Genomic DNA, 24,108 nt, shown 5'->3' with positions numbered 1-24,108 from the left:
CTCTGACTAAGCACTGCGTTAGAAAGCAGGAAATTATGGTTAGGTCGGAGGGGAAGCACTATGCTCGGAAATATTAGAAATGAGTAGTTTTGAAACAATTCCTGGAATTGAAGAATCAATCAATCCAATAAAGAAATGTAATTTCCCCCAAATCTACAATATGAAATAATGATTGGAACCTCTGATTAGTAAGAACTGGTTCCATCTTCAGCGAGTCATCTCCCGAAGTTTGGATCATTTGTCCAAGACCAAGCCTGGAATAAATCTGGGAAACTACTGTGTGTTTGGCTGGCACAGTTATGTCAATTAGCCATAGGCATTTTGTTATATTTCTACAGTTAAAAAGGCCAAGAAAGCTTGCCCAGACCGGGCTAATCACTTAAATAATTACATAGAAACACAGAATTAAATTATTTTTTCTCAATTATTTATGTTGAAGGTTGTGAGGATCAGCTAGGAAAGAAAAATTGAGGCCAAAAAATCAGATTAGCAAAGATTTATTACGGAACAGGCTCACAAGGGTATGCTACTTTACCCTTCTCCCCTCTTTCATCCTTATGTTGAGTAACAGCGTAATAGTGTTGAAAAAGATGAAGAAAGTGGATATTCAGGGCAGTGTTTCCACCATATCTTCAAAGAAAATTATAGAATCTATCACACAGGCCATTCAACCCATTGAGTTCATTGTGGGCTCTGACCTTCCTTCCATCGAGGGGATTTATCGCAGTCGCTGCCTCAAAAAGGCTGGCAGTATCATCAAAGACCCACACCATCCTGGCCACACACTCATCTCCCTGCTACCTTCAGGTAGAAGGTACAGGAGCCTGAAGACTGCAACAACCAGGTTCAGGAATAGTTACTTCCCCTCAGCCATCAGGCTATTAAACCTGGCTCGGACAAAACTCTGATTATTACCAACCATTTTCTGTTATTTGCACTATCAGTTTATTTATTCATGTGTGTATATATTTATATCATGGTATATGGACACATTTATCTGTTTTGTAGTAAATGCCTACTATTTTCTGTGTGCTTAAGCAAAGCAAGAATTTCATTGTCCTATACAGGGACACATGACAATAAACTCACTTGAACTTGAACTTGAACTTGAACTTGAACTTTTGTACAAACATCCAATCTTAGTCATCACCTCTTTCCCACCAGCCCTTCAATTTATCCTTCTCCCAGTGCCTATTCAATTTCTTTTTTAAACTCCTGATTAACACTGCTCCCATCACACTTACGTGCAGTAATTTCCAGATCCTAACTGCGATGTGTACATTCCCAAGTTCCCCAGTATCTGTTGGCCATCACTTTGAATCTGTGTCCTTAGTTAAATCAACTGTTAACTTTAACCCTATCTGAACTTCAAATCTACCTAAAATTAGCCAGGGCATTTTGACAATTCCTTACAATTTTATTTCATGGTATAACACAAATCCACTTAAGTTTGCTCCAGTCTTTATACCTAAGAGTGTTGTCTTTGATTTGCTCTGACAGGTTATCTGAAGATGTTTGAAATACCAGCTGGAGCAAATCACTTGTCCATTCAAGAACTAAGTGCATCTCCTCATTTTATTGGTAAGTCTTCTCCAAAATGAACCTCAAGTATGAAAGTACAAAGAACTGTTGCGAGAAGTAATCCGGCCCAAAGAGACGATTTGAGTTGCCCTCGCTATTTAAACATAATTCTCTCTGAATATAATAATTTTTTTTTGCATAATTACCCTCTCTCCCGAATTTAAAAGTGTCAAGAGCAGTTTACATCACCGGTATAGTATAAAAAACTTCATCCTGTTTAATATGCAGCTGTAACAGCTGAAGGATATCTTCAAAGTGTCCTGTGTTTAATACTTTTAAAGTGTAATGATTTAAAAGCTATTACAGGAGAAATTTAACATGTGACTTAAATGCTGTTCAGATTTTACATTTTCATAATTGGAAGTTAATCTAATTATAACATATACTTACCAGAAATTAAATATTTGTTTATTTTAAGTCATCAAGAACCAAGCCACGGGACTTTTTATTTTGAATGGAGAGAATGATTTTCCTGATTCTAAAACTTTCATTGAAATGGGTGTAATTTGGGAGTATACCAATGATGATGACAAGGAATCTTTACAAACTATTGGACCCCTTCGCGATGGAATAGTAGTGCTGGTAAGATTACGTTCCAGTTACCACACCCAGAGTCGCAGTTTACATTTGCGTAGAAGTATTAACATAATGAAACATCCCACAGCATTTCACTAGAGGGAGCTAAAATATGGACACCAAACAGGAATTGGGAGAAAATCTGGGAAAGGTGGCCAGGGACAAGATTACAGAGATAGATTTTGAGGATACCAGTGAATATGAAGTAATTGTTCAGTGGTTGCATAGTTTGCTGGAGGCTGGTACATGATTGCTAAATGAAAGGGAGTTGGGAAGTAAGCTGCAACAATGTAAGGCCCCAAAGGTAGTTCATTTCAATTTGCACCTGTTCCTTCTGATCCTCTCCCCCCCTCCCCCTCACTCTCTCTCTCTGTCTGTCAATGACAATACCAAACATTCCCTGACATACAATTGTAATTCATGAGGACTATTCAGCTATTATGACTAATGAAGTGGTGCTTAATTCATTTGATGATCCAGGCCTTTTGTACTCCAACGTGCCTGGAAAAAATGCTCTTGATCCCCCCCCCCCGCCCCCCCTTCTCTAACTCACCATCAGAGGGGCTGTACATGGCTCCTCTCCATTAAAATGCACCAGCTTCTCCACAGTTCTAGTAAAGAGTGTGGACACCTTGTTTTTTCTTGCATGACCATTCCAGCCTAGAACAGAAACGCAAAAAATACACCCATGTCAATGTGTTGCTTACCTTTGCCTCTCGCATTAGTTTTGTTAACCACCACAATCTGCCACAGACTACCCTCCTGTACTTTCCTGGTCCCAAGACTTTTTTAAACTACTTAATCTTTTCTAAATGCCTCGAGTCATTTAAAAAATCTTCATTCTGCGTTGGCCATTAGACCTAATTCTTCATAAGTTGTTTTATTCTTCTGTTTAACTCATGTTGCACTTGTTTTAGTTTATAGCCCCATCTAACCCATTAAACAATCTCCTCTGCCCATATTAACAGAAATTCCTTTAACCATGTCACATGCTTTCTTTGATCCCCAGGCTTGAGTCGGGATACTCCCTGGTAATTTTCAGAATCCATGCTCTGTCTACCTCTTGTATTCCTCTTGAATCAATTCCTGGAGGAAACTCCCCAACAAGTCACTTAAAATTGCAATCTCCCATCTGCTGACCTATGGGCTTACCATTTGTTGCAGTATTCCTGCCACTGTCGATCTTCTCAACCAGTCTTTCACCTTTTATCCACAGCAATTTATTTACACTTCCATTTAGCTTGTTCCTCTTGCTTAGCTTCTATCATTGGTCCTATAATTATAATTAAAGTGGCATGCCTCCCATCCTGTATAAGCTTCAGCTTATCTGAAAACATTATGCCCAAAGTCTACTCTTTGTTAACATCTTTCCAATGTATACCCCCATTCTTTATCTACATTGTCTCACACTGCAGGCACCATTGGTATTATTATTCAAATTCTAGTCCTTATTTTAGAATAGTTTCAGGATCTCTGAGATATCCTTCAGCTCTTTAAGCATCCCAGAACTCTCGACCTCCTTGAATATCCTATCCTCCTTTGAGCGCTGAGAGTCTGCTGTGTCTTTATGTGTGACAAGACTTTGTGCCCCTCCATTTTCAGACTAAACACCTCTATTTCTCGGCCTTTGTTCCTATTTCCTCTTAAAAACTCTTAATTTATTAAACTTTTGGTAACCATAGGTTGGCGTTCAGGAAGGAGATAAACAATAGCTCAAAATTCAAATAGCATTCGAAGAAGGTGGACAACGGTATAAAAACAATCCAGTGACACTTATGAACTCCTATTCCTTTATAGATTGTTGCAATGATCTTTGCTCATCAGCAAAGCTTGGCCCAAAGTTTCAAAAATGATTAGTTCAAGGTTATGTCACTGAGTTGAAATGTTTTCCCTCTTCATTGTTATTCTTTAATTAACTTGTTGAGATTTTAAAATCATTTTATGGTTTATTTCAGATTTCAGGCTTCTACAGTATTTTGATTGTATTTTAATACTAAATCATCTTTGTGCCTTTCTTTACTAAAACTAGATGATGCCTAGCGATAATGCCAAAACTTCCCTGACATATAAATACACAATTCATGAGGACTATTTGGCTACTATGACCAATGAAGTTTTGCAAGAAGACATGGCTACATTTGAATGGGCTTTGAAGAGATGGTCCCAGTGCTCCAAACACTGTGGAGGAGGTAATCTGCAGCTAAATAATGTACAAATATAACAGTGAACCAAAGAATGATTACTGGTAGTGAATTATCATTCATAAATCATTCATAAATAAGTCCATTCCCAACCAGAAACGTCGCCTATCCATGTCCTGCAGAGATGCTGCCTGACCTGCTGAGTTACTCCCTTACTTTATTTCTTTGTTCAAGATTCCAGCATTGCAGTTCCTAGTGTTTCCATTTGTTATACAACTATTTTAGGATCAGGTCTTTACCGGACGCTGATTTTATTTACACTCTAGAAATAATGTTAATTTATTTGATATTGGGAAATGCAGTGACTAACTCTATTACAACAAATGCCCGTGTACATTTATATATATTTTTTACGTTAACAAAAGATTTGTAAAGAATTACAAAGATCAGTTTATAGATGATGTTTTAAAGAATTCTGTAGAATTTGCCGTTCCTCACTTCAAACTAAGTTTGTTCCTAATTAAATAACGAGGAAGCACACAATTTCAAAGCTGGGTCAAATTCAGGAAATTTCAGCAAAGCTTATGTTTGAATGGTTCTGCTTTATTGGGGGTGGTGCTCAATGACCTTGTGTTATTTAAGTAATGGTAGTTTAACATGGAGGTGCTTCAGTAGCTCTCTGAATAGCACTGCAATTTGAAATTGAACTTTTTTTCAACTCGTTTCATTAACATTTACAAGAGGTAGTAACGATAACATTTAGAATTAGCATATCATTTTAACATTCAAGCTTCCCTTTCAAGGGACCCAACCATCACCTTTTCAAGGCCAAACCCAAAACAGAACTAAACCTGACTTTGTATTACCTGACTTGTGGAGCAAAAAAATCACAATAAGCTAGTAAACTTTAATCATTGTTTGCACTAGTAAAATACAGTAAGCTTGTATACAACTGATGTAATGTTACACTATGATGAAAAATGGTGTAATATTTGATCAAGACATTCAATTTCAAATATTAGTTTTACAGTAAAGATGATATTTACATTGTCAGCTAAATAAGTAGGCACTCAATATTTAATTTAAACAATTAATAGCACAATATAATATGAGTATTCTAGAAAAGATTGATTTCTGACATTTATTCTGATAGAAGTGATTGATTTTGCTAAGGTTCTCAGTTTACACGATACGGCTGTCGCAGGAAGGCCGATTCCAAGATGATTCACCGAAATTTCTGTGAAGGAAGAAAAAAACCGAAGGCGATTCGCCGAATGTGCAACTTGCAGGAGTGCTCCCAGCCTGTGTAAGTGTCATTTCTCTCCTACAATCTATCCTGAAGAAGGGTCTCGACCCAAGATGTCTCCCATTCCTTCTCTCCAGAGATGCTGCCTGTCCTGCTGAGTTACTCCAGCATTTTGAGTCTATCTCGATTTAAACCAGCATCTGCAGTTCTTTTCTACACATTTCTCTCCTACATGTGCCCCTCAGTCACGTCATTCAGGGGCAGGATATAATCGCCAGTTGTTTCCACCCTCACCTCAGCCCATTTTGCCACTAAAACTCTTATGTTTCTTCCAGAGCCAGGTATTCCAATGCTCTCTTCACCCACTTTGGTCTCATCAAGCCTTCAATGAAACAAACTGGTATGTTTGTTCCCTGGTTAATAGTCCCTTCACCCTCTCATCACACCTCTGCCTTCATTTTCTGGGAGACCCTTAGTAGTTTTGCACATTCTGGCTGGAAGTCTGACAAAAACAATCAACTACTGCTGACACAGAAAACAAAGCCAAGTCATGGAAGTTTGTGAAAAGTCCCTGTTCTGATCCCATTGCCCAACAGATCTGCCCCATCAGTCATGACAGCAATGTTAGATCAATGTCTCTCTTCCATGTAGCACGTCACGGCTGTGAAATAAATGGATTTTCATAACTTCTGGACATCGTAGAATGACTCACATCCCTTTTGAATAGATGTGGGTTAATGGAATTAAATCTAATCAATATTTGATGAATCGAATTTATGAATGGCCGATAGTATTGTCAATGCCTTTCACTCTGGCCATTCCCTTTTCTCTCTTCTACCTTCTGGGAAAAACATGCAGGAGCTTGAAAACCTAGACAACCAATCTTAAGTAGACAATAGACAATAGGTGCAGGAGTGGGCCATTCAGCCCTTCGAGGCAGCACAGTTCTTCCCACTGGTGTCAGACTCCCACGACAATCACTTCTTCCACCCACTTCCCGGAGGTGCTGCCATGTACTCTTACACTTAATTCAACCTTATTCTGTTATTTTACTTTCCTTTTATTTGAACTAGATCAGATTTCACTAAAATCTTGCACAATAATCTGCCATTTTGCCATTGCATTTATTGTTGTATCATCGTTACCATGAACACTGTTTATGACTTTCATGTGAACAAGGTGTTTCGTTGCACTCTGGTACATATGACAATAAACCAATAATAAAATAAATATAACCAGCGGAGAGGAAAAATCCAGGCAATCTGGTGGTTAAGAGCTTGATTAAGAGATTGTTATTGCTCAGGCTAAATTCCCAGTTGTTCTGCAATAATTGGCTTTCTTTTAACATGCTGGGCATAAGAAAGAGGAGCACCAGTGTAGCAGTCAGCTCCTTGAGCATGATGTACCATTCAACAAGACGATGGCTGATCTAGTTTAATCCTCTGCATCACTTTTCCCAAAGTTCTAACCTTCATGGTTCAAATGTCTGTTAACCTACATTTTGAATGCAGTCAATGAATCGAGTACCACAAAGTATCACAGCCCTTTAAGAGAAATCCCTCCTCATCTCTGTCCGAAATAGTGAAAGAGCTAACAGTCAAATCTAATAGTCAAATCTAAAATGGAGTCGTTCTTCTTCAAAAGCATGATCTAGTAGAACAAAAGAATGGCTCGGTGCCAAGTCTGAATGACTTTGTAAATTGAATGAACACAATATGGAGGACAGGTTGGTTGTTTTTTCAATAAAGACATCAAGATGGCAGCCTGCAGTAATGACATGTGCTTCATTCAAGGCCATAAAGAAGCCACAATTGAAAAGATTGAAAAAATAGCTGACGCTCCAGAGATAAGTAATGTCATTGGATGAGCTTGATTTGGACCCAGCCTTCCTATCTTCTGAAAGGCTGCAGAATCTTTCAGTCATGCCATATTCAGACTTGGTAGGAGTGTTTTACTGATAAGAAAAATGTATAATTGTACTAACTCTTCTTTATTCTGTGAGTGGGAGCCCGAGAAGCACTGAGCAATGTTTGTGCTCATAGAAACATAGAAAATAGGTGCAGGAATAGGCCATTCGGCCCTTCGAACCTGCACCGCCATTCAATATGATCATTGGTGATCATCCAACTCAGTATCCTGTACCTGCTTTCTCTCCATACCCCCTGATCCCCTTAGCCACAAGGGCCACATCTAACTCCCTCTTAAATATAGCCAATTAACTGGCCTCAACTACATTCTGTGGCAGAAAATTACAGAGATTCACCATTCTCTGTGTAAAAAATGTTTTTCTCATCTCAGTCCTAAAAGATTTTCCCTTTATCCTTAAACTGTGACCCCTTGTTCTGGACTTCCCCAACATCGGGAACAATCTTCCTGTAGATCTATTGCCACTCCCGTCTGACGTATCAATTAAAGATTGCCATGGTTTTACCTTTAACATTTTTTGTTGCTATCTGCTTTTTTAACCTATTGAATCGTCTCTGTGCTGCCTCCAATGTAGAAACACCCTTCCTTAAATATGGAGACCAAATTGAAATGCAATACTCCAGGTGTGGTCTCAACAGCACTCTGTAAGGTTGCATCAAATAAACTCTGTAATAAAGGCAATCATCCCATTATCCGCTCTTATTACCTGCTACACCAATGTGACATCTGCTTATATTTCATGCATTCATTTCATTTCCTTTTTCTCCAATGTTTTGTCGCCTCCCTCTATTTAAATAGTAATTTGCTTTCTCATTCATTCTTCCAAAAGGAATAACAATTTTCCCCATTATACTCCATCTGCCAACATCTAGCTGACCCACTTAACCATCTTTAATACTTTGCAGGTTCTTTGTCTCTCCTTTACGAGTTGCTAATCCTCCTACTTTTGCTTCAACAGCAAATTTGCATGCAGTACACCTGATCCCATCACTGAAGCCATCAATATATAGATTGTAAATAATTCAACCCTAGCACTGATGTCTGTGTCATTCCACTACTGTCTGATTGTCAATCCAAAACTGAGTCATTCATGCAAACTCTCTGTTGTCTGTTCATTTGTCAGTTCCCTCGTCAAGCCAATATGTTGGCTTCAATCACCAGTGATCTTATCTTGTGCAGCAACCTTTCATACAGCAACTTATCAAATACCTTTTGGGAATCCTCCCCACTTCCAACCTTTCTCACTGATTTTCACTCTCCAAATCTAATGCACCTTTAATGCTTATCTGAATATCTTGCAAATGTTCCTTCCTTTCAATTTAGTTCTGCCTTTCCAAATAAAACACGTCAAGATAAAATTATCACTTTGTTGATTGCAAATTTCACCCTATTCAAAATAAGCAGATTTTGATTTTGGTTTTTGGTTCAGAAATGTGAGAATCACTGCAGTGAAATTCTCACTCAGTTTCTATGCAGTTGGAATTTTGCTTGGGCAATTTACAACCCAGCGGTATAAAGATTGGATTTCTCTCATTTCAAATTAACCCTTGCATTCCTTCTCTCTCCGTCCCTCCCCCACCCCAATCATCCGACAAGTTTCACTGCTCGCATCCCTTCGTTGTCACCTCCTCCACAGCCAATAATGGATCATACATGGATAGGACAGGTTTGGAGGGATATGGACCAAGCGCAGGCAGGAGGGACCAGTGTAGCTGGGACATGTTGGCTGGTGTGGGCAAGTTGGGCCGATGTGCCTGTTTCCACACTCTATGACTCTGACTCTATTGTGGGCTCCAAGGTCATGGGTACCAGCTCTGATTTGTTCTGTATCTTTTCATGCCTCTAGTTTCCCTTTCCCCTGACTCTCAATCTGAAGAAGGGTCTTGACCCGTAACATCACATCTATTTTCTCCAGGGATGCCTCCTGACCCGCTGAGTTAATCCAGCAATTTGTGTCTATGTTTTGAATTGGCAAAAATTGTGTATGGAGATTACTTCCAGTTGTATTTCCTATAAATCGTTGACTCTTCAAAGCAATCTTGTAGTACACTCATCCATGGCTGTTAGGGTTGTGTTTACAATTGATTGTCATTATGATTTTCAGTTTAGTTTGACTTCAGTGGTGGCGCTCCCCAACAGCTGCGGCTCGCCTGCAGTCCGTCTGTCTGTCTTTTTCTTAGTCTCTTCCTTTGGGGACCTTTTCTTTGTGGTATCCCCGTCTCCGTCTCCGTCTGCGCTGAGGCCTAATCGCGGAGCTGGCGGCCTCCAACTGGAACCGATCTCGAGGCTCCGGAGGCAGAGCCAGGACTCACCATCGCGAAGCTGGCCGGCTTCGGGGCTGTGGTGGCGCTATGGCGGTGGCCCGACTTCGGAGCCTCGGAGGCTTCGGCCGCGGGCCCAGTGGGCGAAGGGAGCTCACAGGTCCCAGGTTGGTGACCGATTCTCCGGAGCTCCCGCAACAACAGCTTCGTCCGCTGGACTGGAGGGTGGCAGCTTCGTCCGCCCCGGGCCGCGGAGTTTGAACCGGCCCGTATTCGGCCGCGGGACTTACCATCTCCCAGCGGGGGGCCCAACATCGAAAGCCTGGATCACCTCAACGCAGAGGGAGAACAAGGAAGGAAGAGACAAGGACTTTAAGACTTTTGCCTTCCATCACAGTGAGGAGGTGCCTGGTAGACTCACTGTGGTGGATGTTAAATTGTTCATTGTGTGTTCTGTTATTTTATTCTCTGTTATGACTGCAAGGTATTTAATTTCATTCAAACTAACAAGTTTGAATGACAATAAAGGATACTTTACTTTGTCAAGTTTACCGAGGTACAGTCCAAAACTTTTGTTGCGTGCTAACCAGTCAGCGGAAAAACAATACATGATTACAATCAAGCCATCCACGGTGTACAGATACAGATACTCCAGTGGGCGGCACGACTCACGTCGCAGCGGCCTCTGCAGTCCGTCTGTCTTTTTGTTATTTTTTGTCCCGTTTTAATGTAGTTTTTATTTTTTTTTGATGGGGTATGTGTGTGTGTGTGTGTGGGGGGCGGGGGGTGGGGGGGAAACTTTTAAAATCTTTCCCCTGCACGGAGAACCCGACCTTTTCCCTGTCGGGTCTCCGTTGTCATTGGGGCTGCAACGTGGAGCGGCCTCCAGCAGGAACGACCTGGGGCTCCAGTCGCGGAGCTGCGGACCTACTCACCATCACGGAGCTGGCCGAGTTCAGAGCGGGTGGAGCGGTGGTGGCGCGCTGCTGCGACCCGACCCTCGGAGATTCGGAGGCTTACCGCAGGTCCGGTGGACAGTAATATCGGGAGCCCGCGGGTCCCTGCTGGGAGACCGCTTTTCGGGGCTTCCGCAATGGCGACTTCTCCCGCCCGAGTCGCGGGGTCAAGGAGTACTTGGAGCGGGGCCTGACATCGCCCGGCGTGGCTTCAACGGCTGCGGGACTTTGCTAGCGCCCGCCGGGGTCTCTAACAACAAGACCCGGAGCGCGGCCTTGCATCGCCCGGCGCGGCGTTAATGGCCGCGGGACAATTGCCATCGCCCGACGGGGGCTTTGACTCTGACATTGGGAGGGGAATGGGGAGTGCAGGGGAGAGATAAGTTTTTTTGCCTTCCATCACAGCGAGGAGATGCGCTGTGATGGATGTCTGTGTAAATTGTGTTGTGTCTTGGGTCTTTTTTTCTTGTGTGTATGACTGCAGAAACAACATTTCATTTGAGCCTCTATGAGGTTCAAGTGACAAATAAATTGTATTGTATTGTATTGTATTGTATTGCATTGTATTGTATTGATAAAGGGAACAACATGAATAATGTTTAGTGCAAGATAAAGTCAGTAAAGTCTGATCAAACATACACCAAGGGGCTCCAATGGGGTAGTTTAGGACTGCTCTTTAGTTGTGATAGGATGATCCAGTTGCCTGATAGCTGGGAAGAAACTATCCCTGAAACTGGAGGGGTGTTTTTCCACACTTCGATACTCTTTGCCCCATGGGAGAGGGGAGAGAGCAAGTGGCCATGGTGTGACACATCATTGATTATGCTGCTGGCCTTGCCGAGGCAGCATGAGGTTTCCATTGAGTCAATGTTAAAGTTTGGCATTATTTTTACAGGAGTTGCAACACCATTGAGTCCCATTTTCGTTGATACATCTTCAAAATGTTATTTTCCAAAATGATGCTCAGGGTAACAGGTAGAATTGTTAATTTCACAATACACATTGCTGTCTTTTACATGGTTATTTATCTTCTGATTTACAGGTGGATTACAGGGCAATGGGAGGCATGTACCAGACCATGTGGCAAATCTGGATATTCAATCCGGTCTGTGCGGTGCGTCCAACCACTGCACGATGGCACCAATCGTTCAGTGCACAGCAAATATTGCATTGAGGATCGGCCTAATACTAGAAAACCTTGTAATCGAGAGCTCTGTCCTGCACAGTGGAGAATAGGAGATTGGTCACAGGTATATTGAAACATTCTGCTTTTTATTTTGCATCAAATTACTCAATCCAGAAAATCTGTCTGTGGATAATGATATCACCCTTTTCATCTGCGGTGATGCAGCTGTAGAGTTGCTGCCTTATAGTGCCAGGGACCTGGGTTCGATCCTGACTACGGCTGCTGTCTGTATGGAAGTTGTACCTTCTCCTGTGGGTTTTCCCCTGGAGCTCCAGTTTCCTCCCACATTCTAAAGACGTACAGGTTTGTAGGTTAATTGGCTTGGTAAAATTGTAAATTGGCTCCAATGTGTGTAGGATAGTGTTAGTGTGGGGAGATCGCTGGCCGGCGTGAACATGGTGGGCCCCAAGGACCTGTTTCTGTGCTGTATCTCTAAACTAAACTAATTGAAGCCACCTGCAAGCCATGCAGAATCTGCTACAGATTTTACTTCAGAGTCACGTGAGTGACTACGTGAAGAAGCCCGCCAGGACGCATGTGTGTCATATCGCTTTCACGCTTGCGAAACGACAGGCGGGGTGGAACGTTCCCCCGCAGCGGTAAGTTTGAAACCGCGACCTGCAGGTAAGTAATTTAATCTGTGGTAGTTTTTGTCCCCGCGCTGTTTTTACACAGGGGGGGAAGCTGGACAAAATAGTGTCCACAAGTGCTGCGAGTAAAGCTGGCTGGGGAGGAACGCAAAGTTGCGGGAGCCAGCAGCAGCTGAAGGCACAAGCCCCGTAAGGGATCAGCTGTGCCGACTTTTTGTCCCGTGCCGGCCAGAACACCACGGCCGGGCGGGAGACTATTCAGAATGGGGCCGTCGACTTTTGACAAGTCGAAAACGGAGGAGGCGGGGTGGAACGACGTTCCCCCGTAGCGACAATTTAAACCAGGACCTGCGGTCTTTTTGTGTTTTCCCATGCTGATTACAGGTGGAGAAACCAACGGGCTGCGACAAAGCTGGTGAGGGAGGACCGCGGAGCAGCGGGCAGCCAGCAGCAGCCAGCGGCACTCGGATCACCGATAGTGGGATCAGCTGTGCCCGATGTCGCCTCCGCACCGGCCAGATCCACGCAGCCGGGCGGTAAGGCTAGACACAAAACAAACAAGGTCGTGGACTCAGAGGAGTCCGACTTTGAACAACCGCGGGCGGCCAGCGACCGAGAGCGCTGGAGCCGGATGGAACGGTATGTGGAGCATTTGCTCCAACGTGACAGACTCCGGGAGATGGAGTCGGGTCACTGTGGGCCCTATGATAAACCCACAGCAGTACCTCTTGAAGGGCTGCACAGTGCTTTTACCTCATCAGAGGGGAGCACTGCGGGTCAGTTCTGGGCTGACCTGGAAGAGGGGTCCGCAGAAGGAAAGACAAGTGTGCAACGGGTGCAGGGACTGTGCAAACCTGGGACCACAAAACCACCAATACTATTGTTTGGAGGCAACCTATCGAAGCAAGTCAAGGAGCTCGATGAGGAAGCAAAAACCCTGGGACTAATAAAAGGGACTCCAACAAAAACCCACTACAGCCAAAGACAGCACCCCTACGCACCCACCAGCAGAACTGGTGAAAGCTCGAAGGCCCGGTACTCAAAACATGAGTCTTTTTAGGCCATGGCCCAGGCCGGCCTTCTTGGAAGATGCGGGGACCTCCAACGCCAACCAAACCGAAAATCCAGACACCAGCGCAACAACAGCAGCGAAGAACCTACAAAAAAGAAGTAATCCTGCCACTGGTAACTATGGAGGTAGGTGGGTCTGGTTCCCTACAAAATACAGGGAGCATGGAGGTTGGGGGGAGATTACACTCTTTTCTGAATGCATGGAGCATGTTAACAACCGATACTTACATCTTAAGCAGTATCCAGGGATATACAATAGAGTTTATACACAAGTACAGCCCTCCAGTTCAACATATACCGAACCGAATGTTCGTGCTTTCTGATAAAGAAAAATCAAAAGCGCAAGCTGAACTGGAGCGGCTTTACGTAAAAGGTGTAATTGAGAAAACTCAACACGAACCATTAGAATTTGTGTCCAATATATTTACCAAAAACAAAAAAGATGGTGGTTGTCGCATCATCATAGATCTGACAAAATTGAATACATTTGTACAATATATTCACTTCAAAATGGAAACCTTTGTTGCTGCTAAACAATTAATTTCCAAAGGTTACTTCATGGCCAGCATCGATTTAAAAGATGCTTACTATTCAGTGCCTATACGAGGTGACCACAGATGTTACTTAAAATTCAACTGGATGGGACAACGCTGGCAGTATAAAGCACTGCCAAATGGTTCATCATCAGCCCCCAGGCTGTTCACAAAAATTTTGAAACCAGCCCTAGCGTTTCTACGGAAACGTAAACACATGGTCATGGCATATTTAGATGACATACTCATTGTGGGCAAAACTTTGGAATTGGCTAAACAAACTGTAACAGCCACAAAACAGTTATTTGAAAAACTGGGATTTATTATCCATCCAGTTAAATCTAAACTAACGCCTTCCACTACTATGGACTATTTGGGGTTCACCATTGACTCAGTTCACATGTCGGTGACTCTGCCTAAGGGAAAGGCTAGAGATTTAATAGAGGCTTGCAATAACCTCATTGACATCAGCAAACCATCCATCAGATTGGTAGCAAAAGTAATTGGCAAAATGGTGGCTGCCTTTCCAGCCACACAATTTGGACCTCTACATTACCAAAACTTACAGAGAGCAAAAATACAAGCACTCAAAATTAATGCGGGTCACTTTGACAGACCTATGAAACTACCAATCAAAGCTAAAATGGAACTAAAATGGTGGATAGATCTGGCTTTGTTCCAATCCAATCATTGTCAGTAACCCTTCCATGGTACTACAAACTGATGCCAGTGCACTTGGGTGGGGAGCCACCAATACCATCACCAGCTGTGGAGGTAGATGGACTGCTCAGGAGGCATAATTATTACTCACACTGGGCATAAACTACCTGGAAATGTTGGGTGCATTCCATGGCCTAAAGTCATATTGTACTGGGTCATATCACCAGCATGATTAGACTACAGATAGACAATACCACCGTGGTAGCATACATTAACCACATGGGTGGAAACAAATCGACATCATGTGACAATCTGGCTAATACAATTTGGCAATGGTGTATCCAGAGAGATATTTGGATATCAGCCACTTACCTACCAGGAAGACTAAATTTAGTGGCAGACACCAGGTCACGCAAATTTAATGAAAACACCGAATGGATGATGAATAAAAAAGTATTTGCTGATATTACAGCAAAATATGGAACACCAGATATCGATCTATTCGCATCCAGACTTAACCACCAGTTATCAAATTATGTTTCATGGGAACCAGACCCTGGGGCAGCGGCGACAGATGCATTTTCGCTGCATTGGGGGGGAAATTGTTTATTTACGCATTCCCTCCTTTCTGCCTCATCAGTCGGGTATTAAGGAAAATACAACAAGACTCTGCGTCTGGTATTTTGGTAGTACCCGATTGGCCTACTCAACCATGGTTCCCAGTGGTATTAAACATGGTATTAGAACCACGTATCACCATCCCACATAGGCCAGATTTATTGCTACATCCCGTAACAAGGGATAGCCATCCATGCCATAAACATTTGAACTTATTAATTTGTAGAGTTTAAAAACACCTCTACTACAACTGGGACTGACGGACCGAACAGTGAACATGATCTTGGCGGCCCAAAGACAGTCAACCAAAAAACACTATCTGGTCTATATCAGGAAGTGGGAGATGTACTGCCATAAAAACAACATCCCCTACAGAGACATGAACATCCCGTCTGTTCTGGAATATCTGGCAGGCCTCCACTATGATGAGAGGCTCAGTTACAGTGCCATCAACTGCGCCAGAAGTGCCCTATCGACTTACCTATGGCAGGGGACAGAGCGTTACTCTGTTGGGACTCACCCACTGGTAACAAAACTTATGAGGGGAATTTTTAATACTAATCCCCCAAGAACCAGGTACTCCCAAATATGGGATGTAAGTATTGTCCTGAAGATGCTCAGGAATTGGTCTCCAGCAACAGCTCTGTCCCTACACAGACTGACATTAAAAACAGTCATGCTAATGGCATTGGTCACGGCACAGAGGGTACAGTCACTGCATAAACTAAGACTGGACAACATGACTTCCTCAACAGAAAATATTACGTTTCATATCTATGAGTTAGTAAAGCAGAACAGACAGGGATCAGCAGGCCTCAATATACAATTTAGGTCATACCCAACAGATGACCGTCTCTGTATAGTAAGACATCTGTCGTTATACATGGAGACAACGAAAATCCTAAGAGGCAATGAGAAGGCACTTTTGGTCAGCCACAAGCAACCACAAAAGAGTGATGGTCCAGACCATCTCAAGATGGCTGAAACAGGTGCTAACACAGGCTGGGGTGGATACTAATATTTTTAAATCTCATTCCACCAGGGCTGCAGCTACATCGGCAGCGATACAGTTGGATGTACCAATGGACCAAATCCTCAAGGCAGCAGGATGGTCTGGGGAAAACACATTCCAATTATTTTACAACAAACCAGTAATGAAACCTGGAACGTTTGCAGAAACTATTTTAAGTTCTGTAAATTAATTTAAACCCATAAAAAGGGGTTATAATTTTGTGTTAACAAATTTTATGATTTCAATGTCGAATTCATGTCCAAATTATGTTAACACAATTCCTCCTACAGTCATCAAGGCAGACGTGATGCATGGACTCGTTTCCATGGCATGAAATCACAGAGCTTTAAAATCTTCACGTAGTCACTCACGTGACTCCGAAGTAAAATAGTAAGATTAAACGAGAACTTACCAGTTTGAAGTTTGATCTGTATTTTATGAGGAGTTACGATGAGGGATTACGTGCCCTCCGCTCCCACCCTTGATCATATACTTAACTGGTATCTCTTCTCTAATCTTACTATGTTTAGTCATTACAGTTATCTGTGATTTCACACCGCTGCTTTGAAGAATGACACGCATGCGTCCTGGCGGGCTTCTTCACGTAATCCCTCATCGTAACTCCTCATAAAATACAGATCAAACTTCAAACTGGTAAGTTCTCGTTTAATCTTACTGTTTACTGGCACAGTGTTGGTGAGAGAATGATGGGCAACAACTTGTTCTTGGCTCCTAGAACAACTTCCATTTTAAATCTGGGCTTTTTTTTTCTTTCGACCAAAGGGAGAAAAACAACAATCCAACTTTGCAGGTAACTGCATCCATTGAATCAAGCCATGGACCAATTACAGTGATCATTTTTGTTCCAAGCGCTTGCATCTATTTTTCCATTTCTGAGCAATAATTTTAATCAGCAAGGAATCCAGATCAAGGTTAATCAAAGTTAAAGTTATAGCCTCAGTGATAGGATCCAGTCTGGTGCTGGCAATGTTTTAAATATGCTGTGCAATCATAATACTTAATTGGAGATGTCTGCTCACCCTCTTTGCGCCCATATACTACTTACACTGAAGCAATCTGCTTGGATTTTACTAACATTTTCTTGTATGGCAGGTAGAATAGCCTCTGCCTTTCCCGTTGACATTCACAATTGTGGAACCTGTTGTCTTGTTAGTGCACAGTGACTTGTGGAAACGGGACACAAGAGAGACTGGCCGTGTGCCGAACAAGGGACAATATGATCGGGCAATGTGAAGACGAAAAGCCAGAAACAATACGTGTATGTAGAATGATCCTGTGTCACAGTAAGTCCTTCCTGTATCGATGTTTATCAAAGACAGACACATAATGCTGGAGTAACTCAGCGGGACAGGCAGCATCTCTGGAGAGAAAGAATGGGTGACGTTTCAGGTCGAGACCTATCTTCAGACTGAGATTCAGGGGAGAGATATGGAAGGGTACAAAGAACATGTAAAGGTGTGAAAAGGACAGATCAGAGCAAAACGATGATTAAGGAAATGTATTAATCGTCCATTGTTAGATGAGGAGAAGGTGACAACGAGGCATACGAACAATAAAATTAACCGGGAGGACAGTGAAACGTTGAACTATGGTGGGGGACGGATGGAGAGAGAGGGAAAGCATGGGTCATATTAAGTTAGAGAAATCAATATTCGTACCACTGAAATTTGTTTATTATCTTCCTGTTTACTTTGTATCAAAATTAAAAATAAGTTATGTTACTGTGTATCTTTGGTACAAACCAACAGATTATATATGTTATTATGTTGGTTTTGATCTTTATATTTCATTTCTTACAGAAAACTCCTCACAGCAAACATCACTTACTTCCACCAATGGAAAATCCATAATCCAATGGCTCTCGCGTCCAGATCCAGAATATCCCATTCGGAATATTTTGACAAGTAAATCGCAGTATAACTCTGATCCTGGCTGTAAATGCATGCAATTTCTGACCTGGGCTGTACCCTTCTCTGTGACCTTTTCTCTTCATAATGCATTTCTCTGATTAGCAACTGTATCCTGGTTCTAATTCTTCTACTGGGTCTGGTGCAGAGCCTGCCTCTTCTCCAGAGCTTGTGCAGCACTAGTGGTGGAGGTCCAAAGGTGAGGACTTCACACATCGATGGAGGAACCCCACAGTACGTTGCAAGTCTCTGAATGGGAGCTGTCTTCAGCTTGCTTACTGTTTTGGTTTGCTTGAAAACAGACTCTAGTGGAACAGTCTCAATTTGACAGAGACCGAGAAATGTATTGTGAATGTGATCGCATCACAATACTGACATCTTCTTGTGCTAATACTTCCTACTTTCTAGATATATTGTACTTTGTGTTAGGATTTCTGATGCTAATTTACAGTCTAACCTAAATGATTAGTGGGTATAGTTGTTTTCATTCTTGCATTCCAAGTTAGGTTTCTACTGCTTTAGATTGTGCTGTTGCATTTCACAGTACTGAGGGAAGATTAATGGCTTATACTTTGTTTCTACGTAGCAAGTGAATGGTCTCATTTTCATCTGTTGCATGTTTGATTATTTTGCGTGAATGTATGTGTGTATGTTAAATGGTTAATGTGGTCAGCCACACAAGTTTGACAAAGCTAAACTACCATACAATACCTCAAGTTTATTTTGCTTAGAAAAATGCCTTATCTATTTCTTTGCTTAAACACAAGCAACAAAAGTCATCGCCACATATGGTTGTAGATGTAAACAGTTACCAGCGCTAGGAATATGGAAAATGGTCCACAAAAATCAGTCAAAAAAGTTCATTTTAAATTATTTTGGAAAGTAGTGTTACTGAAAACACAAGCCCAGAAACAATGCAGTTATTTAGCTTATGAGGGGAAATTGAAAAGCACTTTGACCATGTCGTTGTAATGTGATCACATAACCTGCTTTTGTGAGCCTTTTAGTGGAAATTTTGAGGTGTGATGAGTCATATAAACAAGGAGAACTGACAAGCCACAGTTGCTGCACTGAAAGTGTTACATGTGACCCAATTGGTGTTTGTACAGATATACTCTACTATTAATTATGTTACTTTAAAGTTAGAAAGTTTTAAAACAGGTTCACCATGTTCAGTGGCCACATACAGTACAATCAGGGTACTCAGTAATGTGCACTATATTCATATGCACTTTGGTTTATCAGGGATAATTTATTGCCAATTAAAAATATAAATCGTGAGGATGTGCCATTTCAGTTTCTATCATTCATTTTTAGTTTACTTTTGTGAGATTGGTGGCAATGTTTACCAAGGTAACTGTAATCCTGTACATTTAGATGCATTTTCTTACCAATTGAGATCTGGGGTCTTGTGTTACCTCCAGTTTGTCATTGATTTGTGCAAATAAATGAAAACATGTCAAGAAATAAAACATCGTCTATTTTTCAGTTTTTTTACCCAAACCAGCTAGTCGCTAGAAAATGCCAATATAGTGTTGCGATTCCAACTTGACCTATTAAACAATCTCATATTCTGTTATAAAAAAAATATTAACACTGGATCAAGAAGCCCCAGAAATATCATCTGTAGAGATTGATTACTGAAAATATTCCTGACAGAAAACATTCAAACACATACATTCTGAAAGTCAAAGGCATTTTTCTAACCAAATAGTAGATATTCTCATGGGAATTTGAGGATATAGGTAAAAATGTGAAGGAAAAAAAACAGTAGCTTTCACATTGTTCAAACAGAAAAAAATGGATATTAGAATCTAAAAGGAAAGTCATCTCAAAAAAGGTTTAATGCGGTGATTTACGTCATTGAAAGGCCGCACGTGATGCATGCACTCAGTTTAATTTCTGTGGGCCAGTTACAAGACTAATATTATAAAATTGCATCACAGTCTAGAGCTTAGCTCAAATCTACTAAGAAATATACAAAATCTGAGTGTGCTTTAAACATTACAATGTTGATGACTTGAATCTACTTTTCTAATATAACTCATCTTATAATAATACACTAATACTGATACTAATATTAAGATATCTACCTGCTTAAAAAACAAATAAATCAACTGTTTCAACTAAGACAGTTTTTGAATGAATTCAGCTACAAAACAAAATTAAACCTATCAAATGATGATTTCATCTTCTTTTCAGTTCTAATTTTCTTTTTCATCTTAATATCTTTGCAGAAGCAAATTGTCACGGGGACAAGTCAATTTTCTGCAGTATGGATATACTCTCCCGGTATTGTTCCTTTCCTAACTACAACAAGCTCTGTTGCAAGTCCTGCAATTCACTGTCTCAACTGATTACAAATAAGACCAATAACACAGATACTCTGCAGCGTCCTGTTCCAACAACATTGCCTGAGACCACAAGGAAGCCAAGGGTTGTTACCTCTCACAAATTAAATGCAACTCAGGACAGTGCTGAGAAAAATGCAGTTCGACAGACACACAAGAGAAAAAATGGTAACAGTAACATACAACGAAATAAAGTTATAATTCCAAGACGTCCTAATTTAGTCAGCAACCACAGACTCCAATTTCTGCTTGACCAGAATAGAAAGGAAATGCTGAACAATTCCTCAGACAAAGATGTTTCATCCGTAAAGGACAACCGTTTACCTCATGCGGAGAATTGAGTATGGATCATTTGCCAATGAACAACGGAAGGGAAATATTATAAAGTGCCTCACCTGCTCTATGACAAAAACTGGACTGGAAATGAATGGCAGACTTTATTCATCAATACATTTATAATGAAAACACTTCGAATTTTAGTAATCAATCTTGTAGAATGTTCAGCATGGAGCATATGTCTCACAGCTTTGGCAGGCTGCAATCACAGCATACGCACATACCTGCGTGCTCTTTCCATCCTCACAACAACACCTTGTAAACCTCTATAATTAAGATACAAGAGATTGCAGATTTTGGATTCTTGAGCTTGGAGGAACTCAGCGCGTTAGGCAGCATCTGTGGAAAGAAATGGACAGACAATGTTTAAGACTGAAAAAGGGCCCCAATGCAAAATACTCTGACAATTTCCCTCCACAGATGCTGCCTGGCCCGCTGAGTTCATCCAGCAGTTTGTTTTCCCCACCTCATCTTATAATCTTTTTCCCCAAAATCAGTTGTGGATTCCTGGTGCTAATTTCCTCTTTGTAGCTCAGTGTTTCATGATGTGGTATTTAACATATTTGCAGCATTTTTTTGAAATTGCAGTCAATTTTCTCAAATAATGGTGCTGAATATTCACTACATACTGTATTATTGACATGTAAGATGGGTCTTCTCAGGTCTTTGGTACCCACATGGAATATTTTCTCAGATTCAAATTGTTCAAATTGTGTCTGTATGATTACATAAGGTAAAAATCACTTGTATTATTAACATTGAAAGCATATTAACATCGAAAACATATGTGCAGAGAATACTTTTGCTGATGAAAATTCACTTCCTAAATTTCAAAATATATGGTGCTGAATGTTTTATGTGTATTTTTCAACCCGAACAAATTGCAGAACATGAAAAATCTGTTTAAAAAAATTATTTAATAATGTTTGTGCTTGGATGAAATTACATGATAATTTGCACTACTTTATACAAAATTCTAAATATTTGTTTTTGATAGAAAAAGATTATTCCAATAAGCTATAAGGGACTAAAGGAATTGCTGTAGCAAACTACAGCACTTAGAAACATAGATAATAGGTGCAGGACTAGGCCATTCGACCCTTCGAGCCAGCACCGCCATTCAATATGATCATGGCTGATCATCCAAAATCAGTACCCCGTTCCTGCTTTCTCCCCATAGCCCTTGATTCCTTTAGCCCTTAGAGGTATATCTAACTCTCTCTTGAATACATCCAGTGCAGTGACCTCCACTGCCTTCTGTGGCAGAGAATTCCACAGATTCACAACTCTCTGGGTGAAAACGTTTTTTCTCATCTCAGTCCAAAATGGCCTTCCACTTATTCTTAAAACGTGACCCCTGGTTCTGGATCCTCCCCAACATCGGAAACATTTTTCCTGCGCCTAGCCTGTCCAATCCCTTAAGAATTTTATATGTTCCTATAAGATTCCCTCTCATCCTTCTAAATGTCAGTGAATATAAGCCCAGTCGATCCATTCTTTCACCTTATGTCAACAGAAAAGATGGTAGATGGAAGGCAAGTCCTCAATAATTATTACAATTAGCAAGTTTCTATGCAATGTCAAAACTTCAGGTTTAAAATAGCCTAGAAACACTGCACGATTGATTTGCATTTTCAGTCATTCCATTTGAATTCAGAGCTGTTAGCCTGTTAACCCCTTCTCATCTTCTAAAAATTTTTAAGATAGACTAAACTTCAGTATTTAAAGCATTACTCTTTTCACCATATATTTTGCATCATTTATAAACTGATGTAATATTTCTTATGGCTATACTCAAAGCATCTTTTCTCAAAATGTTAGATCACCTGGTTAGTCACACTCACCATAAGTTCCAAGTCTCGTTAGATTTCTCCAGGTTAGTTACATCTTTGTGATGTTTCCACCACTTCTAAATTGAGGGCAACTGGTTTCAGAACAAAATGATCATTATCAAGAAGTAGCGATTACATATTTTACAGATGGCTTGTTCTTATGTTAAAGACTATTATTTGAAAAATAACTATGCCACATGGTAGACATACAAGAATTGTCACCATCTGGATTCTACATTTAATTGCATTCTTACAAAAACAAATGTTGTACCTAAGTCAAAATGGTGAATTTACTGAAAGGGGTGAAGTTAGTCAACATCTAAAAATGATTCAATCTTTCCAGCTATTGGGAAATCGTGGAAACATCATCAAAGATGATATGAAACTGATATGATGGGCCTGGGTCTTTAAAAAAAAATGGGTCTGTATCTCAGGATGAGACCCTACATCTCTACACGTCTCACGTGAAAGATAAACCCATTTTTGTCAGACATGTACTGATTGCTATATACCTTTACAGCACAATGTACGTGCCAGATGTAGGCTTAAGTGCTTTTCTATAGTTCAAAGCAACATGAATGTCAGATTATCCCAGAAAAAACAAACTCCTTGCAAATCACTTCCAAAAACGGGCAGCATCTGAAAACAACCCAGTTGCTCACTGAAATCCATTGGTTTAATTAAAGGTTGCTTTCAGTTTCATAAAAAGCTCATTCAAAATTTTCGGGTTACGTACTTAACGTCACATTCATAACCCTCTTATTCCCAACTGGAAACAGATTTGACAAAATGAGTTCACCGTGTCATTAAATGTTCTGTTGTGTACTCAATGCAGACATTGTACTTTAATGTGTAAAAATGATTTGTAAGTTGTGATCCAATGCTTTGTGCTTCACTGCATATATTAATTTTCTCATTAACTACTGGCCTTAACTGTATGTATCAATAGCATCACCTGCACCAATTACACTTACAATTACTACAGCAGCTCCACTGAAGAGTCTCTTTTGTACATAATTTGTATATAAGAGTTAGATATTTATTTTTACTATTTATTAAACTTGAACGTTTGTGGCATTTTGTTCCTTTTGTCTCAGAGCCGTAACTGATTTGCTAATGTTCCTTCCCAATGTTACAGTGCCTGTCATTTATTTGGTACTTCATTATAAAAAGCTTCTTGATAATTGGAATTTGTTGGGATTGAAGGACATGCGGCAATTGGTAAGTTATCTCAAAGCATGCAGGTGAGTACGAGATACGTTTCTTTCAAGGTAAATTTAGCTGGTTCAGTGGAAGAACTGGAA

The 24,108-nt window shown here is 40.9% G+C and overlaps 1 protein-coding gene across 1 annotated transcript in view; it reads left to right on the top strand.

Moving 5' to 3' along the window:
- Window positions 1-22,149, top strand: part of LOC116978330 (A disintegrin and metalloproteinase with thrombospondin motifs 2-like) — a 225,808-nt gene extending 203,659 nt beyond the window's left edge. The window contains exons 15-22 of the mRNA XM_033029419.1: window positions 1,501-1,581; window positions 2,000-2,163; window positions 4,187-4,346; window positions 5,472-5,604; window positions 11,730-11,937; window positions 17,532-17,661; window positions 18,178-18,282; window positions 20,523-22,149. Of these exons, the coding sequence (XP_032885310.1) occupies window positions 1,501-1,581; window positions 2,000-2,163; window positions 4,187-4,346; window positions 5,472-5,604; window positions 11,730-11,937; window positions 17,532-17,661; window positions 18,178-18,282; window positions 20,523-20,977 (1,436 nt within the window). The 3' untranslated portion in view covers window positions 20,978-22,149. The remainder of the gene's footprint in view (window positions 1-1,500; window positions 1,582-1,999; window positions 2,164-4,186; window positions 4,347-5,471; window positions 5,605-11,729; window positions 11,938-17,531; window positions 17,662-18,177; window positions 18,283-20,522) is intronic.
- The last annotated feature ends 1,959 nt before the right edge of the window (window positions 22,150-24,108 follow it).

Source organism: Amblyraja radiata, chromosome 11, assembly GCF_010909765.2.
Source record: "Amblyraja radiata isolate CabotCenter1 chromosome 11, sAmbRad1.1.pri, whole genome shotgun sequence".
NCBI classification, from domain to species: Eukaryota; Metazoa; Chordata; class Chondrichthyes; order Rajiformes; family Rajidae; genus Amblyraja; species Amblyraja radiata.
Note: the sequence above shows the minus strand (reverse complement) of the source record. Positions and strands in the feature narration are given on the sequence as shown.